The sequence below is a fragment of the Grampus griseus genome (genome assembly GCF_964374135.1).
Source record: "Grampus griseus genome assembly, chromosome: 18".
Taxonomy (NCBI): Eukaryota; Metazoa; Chordata; class Mammalia; order Artiodactyla; family Delphinidae; genus Grampus; species Grampus griseus.
The window spans coordinates 17,514,749-17,532,480 of NC_139012.1; the positions used below are offsets into that span (position 1 = coordinate 17,514,749).

The window sequence follows — 17,732 nt, forward strand, 5'->3', positions numbered from 1 at the left end:
CGTCTCTAATCTTGTCTCTTATTTTCATTTTTCTGTACAATGGAGAGAGACCTTAAATTCCTTCATAATAAGTTAAAGTGGCTCTCAGATATAAAAGTTCAAAAGTTCAAAGTTCAAGGTATTGCATCTTTATGCTAAGGTATAATATATTGGGTCCCCACTGATAGCTGGACAGCATGGAAGTGGTAGGACAGGAATCCTGGGATAAGACAACAGCTTTATCCAGGGCTTAGTATACTCAAGATATACTAATGAGCACATGAGAGAGTGATGATAGGGACTAATTCTCTGTTTAGCCCATTTTTCCCCCTAAGGCTCTGTAGAAAGCACATTTACATTATTCCATTAACTTAAGGTTGTACACCATGTGAAACATGTTTGAATGAAATACACATTGTGATCATTTGTAAGGTAATGGACCCTAGTTCCTTCCCCCTAAGGTGTTTTTGTCTCAGTCTATGACTTGCTACTGCCTAAGCTGTATTTGACTGTTACCTGCCAGTCATTCTGTTCAAATGATCATATTAAGTATGCTCTGAAAAACAGATGAGGTAAAACACATGGCATTAATGCTAATAGGAAGCTCCTTTCCAACTTTGTTGGCCTCCTGGCCCAAACTCCTTCACTCTAAAAGACAGATAGAGAATGACACATCTATTTTCTTTATTACATCAGGTCTTAACCCAACATTAATATCAATTGAATAAAAATCAATTTTAAAACTTCCCCCAAATGTCACATTATTCACAAATAGATCATGCTGTCACAAAATGCAGTATCCATTAAAGCAGTAAAAGTAAAACACAAATGCCCCGTGTTGACATTTCACTGCAGAGCATCTCCACTAATAAGATTCTGGCTCCAGTTGTAGTTCTAATGCACTTGTGAAACACTAGAAACCAAATATAAATCAAATGTTATAAAGCAGCTCCAAGCTCCATGGCAGCAGAAGAACCTAAAGAAAAAAAGGCAGTGGAAGGAAAAGGGCAGGGAAGTTCTGCTTCTGCTCCCCTGAAAGACAGGCAAGCATTTTTCTTTCCTTACTCCTTGTTATGTTTATTGTATTAAAAACTATAAATTTGGGAAAGGAAATACCTGACGACAAATACTGTACATACAGTAAAGCCTCAAGAGGTACTTTTATTTGTGTGTATATATATATATATATATATATACACATATCTCTACACCATTTACAACACTACAACAATAAGTGTCTCATGAGGATGTGTGCTTGCACACGCACAACTTTACTTGATATATACACTGTTGTCTAATGTTTTATGTACTATTTGATCATATGCTGTTTTCCTTTTTTAATGTGTTCACAATTGCATTTGACTGGTTAGAGGGATTTTCCATCTAACCGTTATTATTTCCCTTCCAAATTCCCCATCTGAATCAGTAACTTTACTATACCCCACAAAAGGGATGATCAAAGTACTGTCTTTGATTACCTTACTCCTTTGGTTTTCTTTCACCAGTGAATAAGTTTCTCTTTTAAATTACGTTTTCTCTTTTGATTAAAAGTAGATGTACGGAAAGGCAACTCTAGGAAGAAAACTTCCAGTTGAACTAATATGGAACCCATTTGCTAATTGTGGGGTGAAAAAGTTTTTTTTAATTAAAAAAAATGTAGACATACAGACAATATTGTAAAGTACTACAACCATTTCTCAAAAATCCATAAATTTTCTTATGTCTCTTTATTAGCTTATTGGCTACCATTGATATATCATTCATTTAGAATTGCCTTCCATAATCTCTTCCCATTTCCTATTTAAAATTGGTTATTTTATACTTTCATTAAGTTGCATTAAAGTTTCCCTTTGCTTTTACAGAAATTTGTTAAATGTTGTTAAATAGCTTCAGAAAGAAGACAATATTTGAGCAACGTATACCCTGAAAAATACTGTATTAGAAAAGTTTGATTTTTTCCCTCTGGAAATCATTTAGTCTTACATAAATATGGGTGTGTTAAGTTCCAACGTGTCTTTCTGCACAATGATTTTATACATATTAGACATTTATAGTCACCAATGGAAAGCCACAGGACACAGTTATGTTCAAATAATGTTTTCTGACTTGCTAAATGAAATGAATATCCAAAGTTGTAGTTTTCAAAGGAGCATATAACAGCTTTTCTGAGGAAGACTGGGGAATTTTACTTCTTTATCTGATGAGTCATTTTCCATTATTTCTGGGAAATGAAATTCTACAAAGGGGTGAAAGTTAAATATCAGCTTCCTTTTGTTGTCCAAACCTTTATTAAAATTTAACGAGTCTTTTTCAATATTTACATTAAGTACTTTATTATCAAATGTTTAATGTCATGAATTAATGTCTTTTTAATATGAAAGGAGTGAAGTTTTTCCATTGACCTGTACATCATTCTGCTCACTGATATAATTAGTGGTAATTAAACATTATCTCCCTTAATCAATTCTTTCAAGCTAGCAGGAATCATCAATTTTACATCCTTCTCATTTAGATGAGTAATGCATACTCTGCAGAGATTTTTTTTTTGTCCCATTTAGGTGAAAATATGTTTTTAATATATTTAGAGACAATGACCCACTCACCTTACCAATGACTAACCAATGTCCATATTTACTATATAATACTAAATTCCTTATTACAATGTAGGTTTTTTTTTTTTTTTTTTTTTTGGCAGAGTTTGGCCTCTACAGCATTTAAGCTTTCAATTACCTATGCAGTATGTGAGATACTGATTGGAAAGATTACATGATTCTAAATCATTTTTCATTCTCATTGTATATGATGTTAACAAAAGTAGAAAATAGAAGACTAAACAAGAAAACAATTCTGACAAAAAGATAACTGGTATTCATTACCCACTCACCTATTTTTTCATTTAATAGTGTATCATAGAATTGTTATTTTAATAAATCATTTAATTACTTTTACGTTTTAACTATGAAGGTATTTACCATGTTGCTGTAATATTCTGATGGTCATTTTGTTACACAAATAATATTACATAAGAATTGAGATCAGTTTTGGAAAATTCAGATAGTTCCCAGTAATTTTTGTTATTTCAACTACTTTGACAACTGAAATTTAAGTTCTAAGGATTAAACGTTTAGCTTTTAATTCAAATAAATATGTCTTTAAGCAAAGAACATCTAATCTCAAGAAAGCTGGTTTTAAAGTCTCATGTTAATTAAATCAAGTAATAAGGTAGGAATGAAGATGGATGTTATGTAATAGATTTTCTACCAAGAAAACATAAGAATGCTATCAACAGATGCGAAGAAAAAGAAAGGAACTAAATCATGGTTTCCTAAAGTGGCCCAACCCATCACACTAATTTCCTATGGCTTATGTGCAGATGTTTTTAAACTTGGAAATTCAGTGGGGAGTTGGAGACAAGGCAAGAGGAATGGCAAAGCAGCAGAGGCTCTGGTTCAGGATGTGGTGGCACAGAATGCCAGGCAAGGAGCCCAGGCCTTAGCAGAGGGTGCTCCCAGAGACTTGCTTGGATGAGCAGGGCCTACTGAAGACTTAGAGAACAAACAACACGTAAAACAGTGCTGTAATGTGCAGTAATGACAGTACACTAGTGTTACAGAGGGTTAAAACAGGATTCTTCCCGTCTCATTTTCAACTTCGGAATGAAGAGAGTAGATACTACATTCCAAAGAGAGTTAGATAAGCCACATTGCACAGTTTCCAAGAAGGGGCTTAGAAGTCATTTAGAAAACTCATCCACATTGAATTGTTGAGATTTGGGAGAGTCTCTGAAGAGTTTCTGGGGAGAGCTGCACCCTCCTACCCACCAATGTGCAAGAGTGGCCAAGGGCTAGCTCTTATTTCTAATTTCAGTTAGACTTCAACTGGGTATTCCAAAGAAAACTTGACATGATTTCTAGCCTTAGTAGGTAGATAAGATTGATTCATGTATGGAAATCTAGAGGGAGAGGAATAAGCAGCTTAGTTGCTCTGGCTGCATCCCAGAGTGCAGTTGCTGTTGCAATGGATTTGGCCTGTTTTCCAGAGTTTGAGTCTAGGACAGCATGACCGTCTCCCATCCAAAAGATTTGGGTCCCACAAGTGAAAGCATGAGAATTACATGGGAGCCTCCCCAAATGGGCTACTGAGAGGGGTGATGTGACCTGAGACACTGTTGAATTTCTGAAGCCGAGTTGCAGAGGCAGTGAATCACCAAGCCAGTGAGGAATGCTTTGCCCAAGCCAAGGCAGGGCCCCAAAACTGAAAAATCTGTTGAGACCACAAGTTCCTTTTAAGAGGAAAAACTCAAGCTCTAAGAACCTGCCAGGCTCAGTCATTATAGGATAATTCAGGTAAGAACATTCATCATTGGCATCTCTTTTTTATTTTAACTTTTTATTTTCTATTGCAGGAGAGTTGATTAACAATGTTGTGTAGTTTCAGGTATACAGAAAAGTGATTCAGTTATACATATACACATATATCTATTCTTTTTCAAATTCTGTCTTTCTTGTTCCCATCTCATACCAGGTACCAATTGTTAGTAAGATGAGAAACTTGAGTCCAAGTATTAGGCAAAAAAGAAGGGAAAAAAAACAGGGCAGACTATTCTAAGCACTGGACTGAGTCTGTTTTCCACTTAACTTCACTGAAGAGTTTTATTATCCTCCAACAAGAAGAAAATACTACTCTTGGAGTTTTCAACTGGGGGTAGGGGAGAAACTTCCTCCAAAAAATACATGTTAAATGGACAGTGGAGGCAAAAATTAAGCCTCATATATTCCTTTCATCTGGTTTGTTCAAAATATTACATGAAGCTTCTACTTGCATTTAAAGGCCACCCAGATATGAAGGAAAGGGCAGGGGAGAAGAAAACTGATTGTGATTAAATGTTTACTCTAAAGAAAACTTATAAACCTGAAGTAAATGAGGGAACTGGAAGTGACAATTATAAATGGTTCCTACCAACAGCAGAAATGGGAGCTTGGAAAAAACTGAATTCAGATTTAGATAGAACTGTCACATGTCCTATATACCCAAGTTGTAATTCTGTAAACACCATTGCTGGGCACATACTGTGAAAATTATCTTAAACAGGATTGTAAATTTATACCCCCTTGAGTGGTATATGAAAATGCAAGCCTCACTCTACCTCACAGAGCTCTTCGATCTTCACTAAATTCACTGGCAAAAAATAGAATTTCAGTGTTAGTCACCAGGGCATCACAGAGTTCATTTCATGTGTGTCTGTTTAGTATGAAGTTTTAGGAGTCTACCAGTCATCATTAATATGGTTTAAGATAGAATTAATATTCTGGATTCAATTTACTTCCCAATGCAATATATTTGGAGCTGTATTATGAAAATAAATCCTAAATGTGTCTTACCTTTTCCCAAGTTATTCTGAAAAAGCATTCAGATTCTTTCTTCATTGATATCAAGGCACTGATTGGAAAACAACTATACATACTTTAACAACTTTAATCATTGGAATCCAATGTTGTTAAGTCTCAAAGGCTACTCCCAAATAATAGTAATTATAGAAGGTATTGTAGCTGTAACATATCCAAGTCCACTGAGGATGTTTTAGGATGCATTTCTGCACAGGTTAGAAAGTGCCTGGTAGATTTGACCTGAAACACTAGAATTAGCATTGTTCTTGAACTCTTAAGGGACACAGCCCTATTCTTTATTGGTTGCCCTGGAATCTCCCTATAAATAAGTGAAATTGTCTCTTACCAAAAAGTTTCAATGAAAAGAAGCCTAGGCATTTAGTTATCAGAAAGTGATTTATTTCCCATTATTTTTTCCTTTTCAGATCTGTAATTTCTTCTATATTTTAACAAAGATTTGATAAGGAACTCATGACTTAGTAAGGCAATTTTATGATGAATTGGTGACATAAACCCCCAAACAGATTACCTTTCGTTTTATTACACCTTTTAAATAAAACCTCTTCTTACTTCTGGGTAATTACTTAAAATATTAAAAGGCAAGTTCATTTAGTTCATGCACTCCACAACTCAAACTATTACCAGATATTCCCTAGCAGATATTTTCTACTTCAAATAATCCTTTTTGGCTTTGTTTTGAATCTTTTCAAGGACTTACCTCAAGTGAAATATCTAGTCCCAGCTGAGCAAGTTTACTGCTGTGTGTTTTTACTTTTTCAAGGATATTCAGCAACTGTTTTCTAATATGATTTTTGAATGAAAATTTAGTAGTGTAAAAGATCAAATAAAGCAAATTTAATTCTATGTTTTTTACATGATGAGGGGAAATAATGCAGAGATATGTTTTTTAACAGAAGGTAATAGAATAATTTTGCCCCAGGAACTATCAATTAGAGGATTGATTTTAACTGGCAGGAATTCATAATGAGCGAGGTAACTGTTTTAATAGTAAATCTCTTCTTTTCAATGAACAATGGCTTAAAATTAGGTACATGTTATACTCGGAAAGTGCAGAGTTAAACAGTAGCTTGAAAATCATGACTAAGAGTTGAGAAAAACGTTGTAAAGTAAATGATGGAACTAAAATTCATCCAGAGCTACAGAAAGTGTCAGAGACTCTCTCTCAAATATTGAGACCTCTAGGTAACCCCTGACAATATGCTGAATTTAAAAGTTCTGGAATCATTGGGGTATTTGGCTATGTAACTTAACCTAGTTTTCATTTTCTTCTTTTCTGTTATATAAAATCATGTCTAGCTGACAGAGACCTTATGAACATTCAAGATAATAATGTGATATTTGCAATGAATTAGACACGTGTACGGACATATGACATTCAGTAGAATATACCGTCTTTGAGTGACTACTATGTGCCAGGAGCTATACCACAAAACTGGCTATATATTTGTCTATCTACATTTCAAGCCAACAAGTTCTACAAATAAATTAAGCCTTTTTCAAGAATACATAAAAATTATAGGTAAGGAAATTATGGCATTAAAAAAGTAAAATATACATTCATTTCATCAATGTTGCTTGACCTGCTTTAGAGAATCATTGATTCAGAATATTAAGTCCTATTGATTCTCCACCTAGATGATTTTGAAGGGGCCCCATAAGGGTATGCCAGAAAATTATATAGAATTGCTTCTTCTCAAAATATTGTGTACTCCTGTTTGAGGTTAGCAAGGCTGTGAGAAATCCTTGGAATAGAACTAGAGACAACATAAAGAGGTAATAAATGGAGAAGGAAAATGACAATATTGATAGAAACCAAATATTGTGAAAGTTCCAAATGCCTCAAGCCAAGGGACCCAGCTGAGTTACTGTTGAAATATATCTCTATGCTAATATTGCAAAATCTACTAAGAGATCTAATGGAGAAATTCAGACTAGCAGCGATTGCAAAAAGAAAATATCTTCCCAAGCAACTGTTTTTTGTTCCTTTAGATGGGGCCTGAATATCATGATCTTTTAATTTCACATATCCTTATTAAAATTGTTCGTATTTTTGAGTACTGAAGGATATTCAGCATTAAAATAACATTTTAGTTTTTAAGCTTATATGCCCAGATGTATAAATCTGTAGAAGACAAATGTATCCCCACCTAGAACCTGAAGGAATTTACACATTTTTAGGTTAGGTGTTCTTCCGTGCAAGTTCACTGACTTAGAAGCCACGGTTGTTTCAATGAAGAAGAATCACAACTCTTTCTTTTGATGTTCAGACAGAAAGTATGCTTAGCTCTTTTATGCCCCATTCTAATGAAGTACGGAGGTTTTTTCAGTCTGCTTTCATGGCTGTTTTACCAATATGTTCTTTTCAGTAGGAGGTACCCCAGAGGATAAAATATAAAAATCAGTCCATTCCCCTTTGTCCACACAAGTTATTTCCCCTTTCTGGACAGATGAATATGAGTGAGGAACTAGTTCCAAAGTTACTTTATGTGAACCTACACAAACTTCATTAAACGCAGAATACCTGTCATTACCCAAAAGGCTTTTCAAAGAAGCTTCCATTATTTTTTGAGTCAGCCTGGGGTATTAACTAAAGAATAGAGTCTGATTATTCAATTGTCAGTACTATTAACACTTACTAAGTCAAATATTCTGCCTAAGGTCTCATATTTCTATCTGTCTGTTAGATCTCCCTATTGGCATCTGTGCTGAGTATCTCCCTTTGTGCGGGTTTATTCTCCATCCTGCTGCCTGTCCCAAGACGCTGACATGTACGGATTTACCTTCATTGGTTCTCATGCTTCTTTGGCTTCCAGTTAGATTTGTCAATAGGGAATCCCAGTTGGATACCAAAGGAAAGGAGAAGAGAGTCATCTAATTGTGCATTCTGGTTCTTTCCCTGTGAGGTTGCATTGGTCTGTCTGTGGCCCTTGACTACTTGTAACACCATTTAGCAATGCAGAACTTTGTATCTCTTCCTCTCTTCATCCATTCAGCCTCGGGTAGAATCAGTTGGGCTGCTACTTGCTCTGGGTTCTTATAGTACAGTATCTTTTGAAGTTCCCTTATACCCTGTTGACAGCATTATAATTAACCATTTTGTAAACAAACCCTACTTTCACTATCCTAATTTTTCTCCTGTTGGGACCCTAAATGGTACAATATCTCCATTTTGATCTTTCTAAAATTAAACTCATTAATTTCCCCCAAATCTTGATTTTTGCAATTCTGTTAATATGAACATTTTTCTAGCGATGTTATGAAATTTAATAAAACTAATAACAATGTTATTCATTTTCTTAGAGCAGTATAATTAACAAGTCTATTTCATGTACATCCTTTTGTTTAATCTCACAACTTCTGCATTACTTGTACTGCACACGTGAAGAAATTTGCTTTGCAACGTGATGCATTGGTCATCCAGAATGCTATTTTAGCTTCAGTGCCTTTGGTCTCCACTAAATACAGGTAACTTCTTTCTTACCTGAATGACTGTTAGAAAGGAAATAAATTCTCTCTAATGCCTCTTACTTCTATTTTTATGTCCCATTATTTCCAGCCATAGAGCCCTAAATAGGTTTCCCACAATCCTAACTCACCCCAGTGTATCTGCAATAAAATAACCTTTCTTAGAGCTCTCATGTTTTTTCCAAGTTCCAAACCCTTTAGTGACTTTTTAATCGCCACTAATAATTTCCAGTTTCCAACAGTCTAAACTATAACAACCCCTCAAGACTTATCTTTCATTATTCTCCTTGCTACTCCCTTCATTTCAGTCCAAGCAGATGAATACAATTGTACCTGATTTCCTCTATTCATTTGCTTTACTCACATTTTCTCCTATACTGGGAAAATCTGCCTGACTTGGAAACTGATCAAATACTCCCATCTTAAAAGGCCCAAATAAAGTATCACTGTGGATTTCTTCTGCCAAAAGGAAATCACTTTGCTCTCTGAACATCCACAGCATTTCCATACCGGCCCCCCTTCTCTTTATCACGTCATGTTTCTATTTTAGCTTCCACGTGCATATTTTGTATGCCCATCATATATTTCAGAACCTTTAGCTAATGGAATGTGTCTTACTTGTGTTTGCAGCTCTTACAAGGGCATTGAAACTTGATTGACTCAAAGAATGAGGCTCAAAGAAGATGGCATTTGTATTTTTTTAGGAATATCAACTCAGTAGTGTATTAACAGCAATGTTCCTTTAAAATTTTTGATCATTGCTATTAGCTACATTACCAAACCCTACTTTCTATCTTGTAATAGCATCTTAAATGCATTGTATAACTTTATGGTAACCTCTAGCAGAGGAAGTATAATCCAGAAAAACTTTATAGAGCAGTAATATTTATCTAAGAAATAGTGGAAATATACATACACACACACACACACATATAGGTCTATATGTATAAATACTTGCCTATATATGTAATTTCCCATTACATTCTAACACCTAGAACAGACCTATCATTTTGCAGCATCAAAAGTAAAAAAGCAGAAATAAGACTAAATGTTTCTTCTGGTTTTATATTAATGCTGTGAAATCCATTTTTAGTACTTTGATAGACACGTAATAAAAATCTCATTGCAACACACAGGGACCTTCTTTCTCACACATTATTTGCATTTTTATAATGTAATTACCTTCAATTAACTAGAAATAGCTATAGTGTATTCAAATATCAATCTCCTTGCTTTACAAATAAAATTATCATCTTCAAAAGCACAGGTCTTACTCCTTTTCTATTCTCCTCAAAAAAAAACTACAAACCGTACTGTCAGAGAGTCCAGCCATATCATTAATACTTTCCCAGACTGGAGTGCTACCTCAAATCAATGGCTGGCTAATGTTTCAAGTTACTAAAATTCCACCCATTCTCAGATATTTTCTCTCTTCGGATAAGACATAACACTAATGAAGGTAACCACACTGGAGAGATTATTTTACCTTTTGACTGCATAAACCCAGTTTGAGATAATTACATTAGGATGTTTGATGTTCTTTGCTTCTAAGTACATTTACCCTTGCTCTGCATTATTGGATAACACTGTGCTATAGTTGGGAACCAGGTTCCTTTGGATCACACATGATTTAAGATGAGCCAGAATAAATACTCCTAATTGGGGCTATGAGTGCTCACTTAAGAAGCTGTAGTTTAAGCACAGTGCGCTCTACTCTTACAGAGGCGCTTCACCAAAGTCTGGCTTTATTCTGCCCCTCCCAGTACCACGCCATTTAAAAGGAAACAGATATTGTCTTTCAGGGTCTTTTATGTGCCAGGCACTGTGCTAGGATATTGTATATATTACTTCCTTCCATTCTCTGTACAAAAATGCGTTTTATAAATGTGGTCCAGAGAAGCTAGCCTGTTCCCATGGTCATGTAGGGAGAAAGGCAGTAGGATACGATCCTAAAGTCCACAGTCTTTTCCAGGCTCCATGCTACCCTCCAAGAATGGTCCAGAGGAACAGTAAAAGCAGCTGCCATGAAGCACAGAATCTACTCAGACATACAGTGGTGGGCTGGTAAATGAGACCAAAAAAGCTTTGATTTGTAGCATTGGAAGATTTCGTGGTTAATTTCAGGCTACCGACCTGAGGTCACTGAATGCAAACTTGGGAAGAAGTGTGCATAGCTGGCTCCTGTGAATTCGTAAGAGCCAGCTCCTGCACACCACTGGATATTCCAAAAGAGAAGAAATGATGCTATCAAGGAAATCAAAATGCAAATGGTGTTTACCACCTAACTGGTGAGTAGTGAAAGGTAGGTGTGAAGCAAACATGGCAACTTCTGCCCAGACATCATAAGGCCATCAACAACGAGTCACAGGCTTTCTTTTGATAAAGCACTTACTCACTACATAACGGAACCATTTTCAGAGTAGAATCATCGGTTCTTATTGCAAAACAATTTTCTCCAGAAAGTGGTACCAAGAAGTCTTAGATTATATCAAGGAGACAAAGAAAGCTCACAGAAAGAGGTTACCCTCTTGATGGAGGACAGAGCCTGATCTTAAGTATGCAAAAAAAAAAAAAAAATTCTTAGGATATATTATGGGTCTTTCTCCCAATTTTGGACTCTATTATATAAATTCACATTCATAAATGTGCATATTCACAGAATAATTTATTCATTCAATAGTTGATCAACTTCCATGTGACTGCACTGTTCCAGACCCTGGAGACATATGAGTAACCCAAACAGATTAAATTTCCTGTCACAGCAGTCTTGCATTCCGTTAAGAAAAGACAATTCAAATTGTAAACATAATAAGAAAATAAACTTTATATCTTGTTAGATATAAACAAAGTAAAATTTCCAAAGTCCAAGCTATTGTTTTAAAAGATAGAAGAAATACACCTTATTTTATCTAGTACCCAAATATTTTTAAGTTATATTCTGAAAACCTAGAAGAAAAGTCACTTATTCAAATATATTTCTTGAGTGCCTACCATGTGCAAACAATATTCTAGGAAATAAGCAAATTGTTTCCAAGTCAGTTATTTTCCCTTACCTTGAGATTTATATTCTAATGGAGGAGGGAAACAAACATTAGTAGATGAAGATATGAAGATATTAGGTAATTTCAGTTACTGATGTGTGCTATTAAAAAGTGATAGTGTAACAGAGTGACTACATGACAACTTAGTCTAAAATGGTCAATAAGAGTTCCTGAAGATGTGGACTAGAAAAGATCTCTGAAAACACTACCTCTCAGTGCATCCAATAATCCCAATATCTCTTCCTGCCTTTACTTCAAATTTCCAGGGGTTTGAACCTCATTCCTTTAAGGACTATGAAAATATTAGGAACAAAGCATTCCAGGCTGAGGAAACAGAAAATGCAAATGTTCTGAAGAAAGAACTTGAAATATTCTAGATACAGAAAGAAGGTTCATATAGCCCAAGAAAAGAGATGAACATGGAATTCAGTATGAGAAAGAAAGTTTTGCAGAAACCCATTACAAACAGCCTGATAGGCCGTGCTAAACCATTTGGAGTCTACTCTAATCCCAAAATGGAATCACTAGAACATTTTAAGGAAGAAAGGGACACAATCTCTTTATTGTTTTTTAAAAAAAGATCATCTTGAGTACTGCCGCAGCCCTTGTGACAGATGACGGCGATGGGGACTAGGGTGTAGAAAGACATGCAGGTAAGTGGGAAGGTTGGGCATGCTTTAGAGATTCTGATTCAGTCTGAGTCCTGGTATCTCGGAAGACTGTTTGCTCTGTATTAGTAGCTCACCTATGCTTGAGGTGCTGTTTTCCAGAAGCCTACCTCATTTTCTTCACTGGAGCATCAGAAATTTGTGTGTATACTTGCTTGGTGTCTACTTTCCCTAGAATACAAGTTCTACGAGTTCTGGGAACTTGTCTGACTTATTCACAGTTATAACTACAGTACACAAAGCACTGCCTGAGACATAGTAGGTGCTCATTAAGTAAACAAATGAGTGAGTGAATTAATGAACATAAGTTCTACCCAATGGTTCTCATTCTACACCTTGTGTCATATAGGACAATTCAAGTCCTATTCCAAAAGAAAGCTCTTAAAGTAAATGCAGCTATGTTATACCTTTTGATATTCTCTTTTCTAGACTATTTCTACTTCCTTAAAGTATTCCTCTTATACACTTTTTAGTTTCTTAAATATCATAGTTGATTTTAAAACTTTGATTTGTATAATACAGTGATTAAATGAACTTCTAATCGTATATACACAAAGGAATATAAATTAGATATAATTATTTACAGCTTCTTCTGACTTTGCTTATGTTTTTTTCCCTACTGCTCTTCTTTGCTAAGTTTAATTAGTTGATTATAGTACTGCCCATATTATATCATCATTTTGAGGGTTCAGAATTATCTTTTACTTATGATCTGTCATGATAAGCAATTTTTATTCCTGCAAACTTTGTCTAATTAAGTTCTCCCATGGAAAAGGAGGTAGTTATCTATAATAGGACTCAGTGGTACAGCCTTCTACTTGCCATCCATGAACTTTTATTACTTGGTAATGCAAAGTTCATCTTCTCTGAGGTTATATTGACCAACTCTTTATACAGCTGAGTTTGGCCATGTGAGTTTTCGGGCCAGTTAGATGTAAGTAGAAGCATGAGAGGTCAAAGGCTGTTTAAAGAAAACTTACTGTGTTGGAAGGAGACCTTTTATTCACCTTCCCACTATGTGGAATGTGGAAGTGGTATTATCCTGTAGGAGTTCCTGTGGGGATCTTGGAACCTGCATATTTAGTCATATACTAAGAACAGTGGAACAGAAAAATTGAAGAATTGTGGTCCCTCATAACCAGGAGACACCCTAACAACTCTGTTGTTTACCTTCCACTTGTTTTATGTGAGAGAGAAATTTCAGTCTTCTTTAACCTTCTGTTATTTGGGGTTTTCTTTTGGATACAGATTAACCTAATCCTAGTTGATGAATTCAGTGTATTTCTAAATTTCTACTTTACATGGTCTTTCCTTTAGACTTATAAAAATTATTATACCATTTCACTGGGAAAAAATGGAGGAAGATGTCACTTTGACTGCTTTTAAAATTGATGGCAGGGCTTCCCTGGTGGCGCAGTGGTTGAGAGTCCACCTGCCGATGCAGGGGACACGGGTTCGTGCCCTGGTCCAGGAAGATCCCACATGCCGCAGAGCGGCTAGGCCCATAAGCCATGGCCGCTGAGCCAGCATGTCCGGAGCCTGTGCTCCGCAACGAGAGAGGCCACGACAGTGAGAGGCCCACATAACGCAAAAAAAAAATAAATAAATAAAAAATAAAATAAAATTGATGGCAAAAGACAAAGCACAAATATTCAACTCCAGCTCTATTCTGCTCCTTTTTTTCCAATTATTTTCTTTGATGAATCAAGCATGTATAAATACATAAATTGGAACTACTGGTATTATTTGCTTGTTGGAAAAATAAACATGATAATTGGTTCGATTTTATAAATGAAGAATTTAAAGTTCCCAATCATGCTTATATTTTTCCTGGATTTCATAATTGCCATTTACATGTGTGTGGTCACTGATATTATTACAATAATATATCTTTAAATTTTAACTACATTGGTCATTGATGGAATATATTCCAAGTTACAAAAAAGTATTTAATTTATATTAAATATCCATGAACTCGATCTGATTAAGTTATAAGCATCCTAATTCCATTTGAATTTATAGGTAATCTAATGAATTCAGCTAATCAATAACATCTAAATATCCTAATATCTACAATAATACATCTATATGTATGTTATATTCTCTACTTTAAAAATGTCTTATACTGGGCTTCCGTGGGGGCGCAGTGGTTGAGAGTCTGCCTGCCGATGCAGGGACACGGGTTTGTGCCCCGGTCCGGAAAGATCCCACATGCCACAGAGTGGCTAGACCCGTGAGCCATAGCTGCTGAGCCTGTGCGTCCAGAGCCTGTGCTCCGCAACGGGAGAGGCCAAAAAAAAAAAAAAAAAGCCTTATACACTAGAATCCAAGCACAACATCAAATACTTACAGAGCTCTCAGACATGAAATCCATTATGTTATAAAGTTACTCACTCTTCCTCAGGAGAGATGGACACAAACACATATAATCCACTGTGAGTGTTTATGGTAGGTGTCTGGAGAACAGCTATGATGGCAATGAGGTGGTGAAGAGAATCTGTGTTGGCGTTAGGGAAAGAGGAAGTAATACTTCAGCTGTGTCTTAAAGGATAAGAAATCAGCAGGTAGAAAAGAAAAAGGAAAAATGAACCAGAAGGAATGCCCTGAACACAAGCATGGAAGCAAATACAAGCCACCTCCGTCACATTATTTTCCCAATAGCAAACCTCGGCCTAACACATTGACAGCACCATCCCCAATAATTTGCTAGCCTCTAAGAGTCCCATTTCAGACACTCTGCTGTTGGATACACCAATTCCTATACATCCAGCCTATTGATTTACACATTGTCACTTCCATCAGTACCACCCTTAACTGCCTTCCTAGCTTTGCATCCTATTTGCGGAGCTCTAGGAGGGATTGTAGTTTAACTGACGTTATGTGGCATTATAAAAATATTTAAGCGTACAGCACATGAATTACAAAGAAAGTAAGGGACGAAGGAGAATCCTGAATATAGCTTACACATTTTAAAGCATTACCATGTTTTATGGATTTAAGTCATTTTAACTTGGATTTCTAATCTAAAGCCCATTTGGGGGAACACATTTATTTTCATACATGAAAATCTTCAAATAATGAAGATGACCTGCCATATGCCATCATAAATCTAATCAGGCTTTAGTTTTTTTATTACTTTATATTCCATCCTCACTTAGCAGGATCTAGAAAAGTCCAAAAATCCAGTTATATCAGTCGTCCAATATTCATTTGCACATGCATTCTTTTAATAGATTTTACATATTTCCTCTATACTTTTTTTGTGACAAACAATGGTAAGTTGTGGTCATTTTCATGTATGAAAAGTGATAATGTTAAAGTAGAGAAAACAGCAGCAGTGAGGGTCACCTGAGCTTTTTTTTTTTTGTTGTTGAAGTTTTACATTTTTTATTTTATATACAAAGAGTTAGTATTGTTTCTGAGGAAGGTAGATATGCGTGATGACCCATTCAAGAAGTTCACACTTAGTCCAACTTAATGAAGCCGATGTCTTTCGCGTACTGGCGGAAACACTGGCGGCACATATTGAGGCCGTATTTCCGGATCAGACCGTGCCGGTTTGAGCAGACGCGGCAAGAACGAGAACCCTGGCCGAATTTTCTCGGATGGCTCCAGTAAAGCTGCTGGTGCCCCATGTTGCTTCCTTGGCTGCAACGAGGCAAAAGGCTCACCTGAGCTATTTTGATGAACCTCTCCATACCACTGCCTACAACTTGGAGTGAGGCTGGGCCAGCGTCTTTGAATACACTGCCTCTCTATGGACACAGAGGGTGAGGTGTATGTGTAGTCTGCCCAAGACACATGGTGTGAAGAGCACTGTCCTCGAGGACCCTCATGCACATTTGGTGACAGCTGTCATCTGTGAACACCAAGTTTCATTAATGGGAGTTTCTTTCAAACTTATCTTCATTTATTTGAAGGCTAATATGAAAAGGGACATATGGTAGTTGCCTGTATTATGAGTGAAACTGCCTAAAACCAAACCTATGAACACAAGTATGCAGATGTACACATAAAACGCTGTACTTCTGCTGCATAGGCACGCGTATTAAACTGTTTTCTCTCTCAATTTCATTGGCGGAGCATATCAGTGAATTCCTGTAAATTAAGTGCTTGAGGTTACTCTATAATTTATAACCTGATCATCATTTGCCAGAAGAAAAATACATATTCATACAAATGAATGCATCCCCAAGGGGATGGAAAAGGGTTGGATTTCTTCCTTTCTTGATCACTTCAGATTAACGTAGGCCGGTTCTTCAAATGTGTGATATGGTGGAGGGCATCCGTTTAGTCACTCGAGGTTTGTGGTAGTAAGGTCTACTGCTAATACTTCTCGTTTGGACGTGAATGCTTCCCAGATAATGAAGACTATTAATATGACTGCTGTTAATGAGATGAATGAATCTATTGATGAAATAGTATTCCATGTTGTGTAGGCGTGTGGGTAGTCGGAGTATCGTCGAGGTCTGCCAGATAAGGCTAGGAAATGTTGTGGGAAGAAGGTTAGGTTGACACCCACTAATATAATCATAAAGTATGAATTTTTGCTTGTTAAGTGTATATCCTAAGACTAGTGGAAATCAGTGTACAAAACCCCCTATAATGGCGAAAACAGCCCCCAGTGAGAGTACGTAGTCGAAGTGTGCGATACATAGTAGGTATCATGAAGAACACGTCTAACGACGAAGTGGCTAGGACAATACAGGTTAGACCGCCCACTGTGAAAAGGAAGATGAAACCTAAGGCTCACATCAGGGCTGGCCATCATTTAATATAGCCTCCGTGAAGTGTTGCCAGTCAGCTGAACAATTTTACTCCTGTAGGGATAGCAATAATTATAGTGGCTAATGTAAAGTATGCCCACGTGTCAATGTCCATGCCCACCATGAATATATGCTGAGCTCATATGATAAAACCTAGGAACCCGATTGATACCATAGCTCAGAGCATACCGATATATCTGAAAGGTTCTTTTTTTCCCCGAGAAGTTACAATGTGTGAAATTATCCCAAACCCAGGTAGGATTAAAATGTATTCTTAGGGATGTCCAAAGAATCAAAATAAGTGTTGATATAGGATTGGGTCTCCTCCTCCTGCAGGGCCAAAGAAAGTTGTATTTTAAGTTTCAATCGGTTAGCAGTATGGTAATCCCGGCTGCTAGGACAGGT

General features: G+C 36.3%; 2 protein-coding genes across 2 annotated transcripts in view; both read right to left on the reverse strand.

Moving 5' to 3' along the window:
• The window catches only part of GPC5 (glypican 5), a gene marked incomplete at both ends in the record, with an annotated part of 1,359,437 nt that overhangs the window by 587,210 nt on the left and 754,495 nt on the right, over positions 1 to 17,732 (reverse strand). The window lies entirely within an intron of this gene.
• On the reverse strand, positions 15,919 to 16,221 carry LOC309836105 (small ribosomal subunit protein uS14). The gene has a single exon (XM_082675908.1). The coding sequence runs from the start codon at positions 16,194 to 16,196 to the stop codon at positions 16,026 to 16,028; it is 171 nt and encodes a 56-aa protein (XP_082532034.1). The 5' UTR covers positions 16,197 to 16,221; the 3' UTR covers positions 15,919 to 16,025.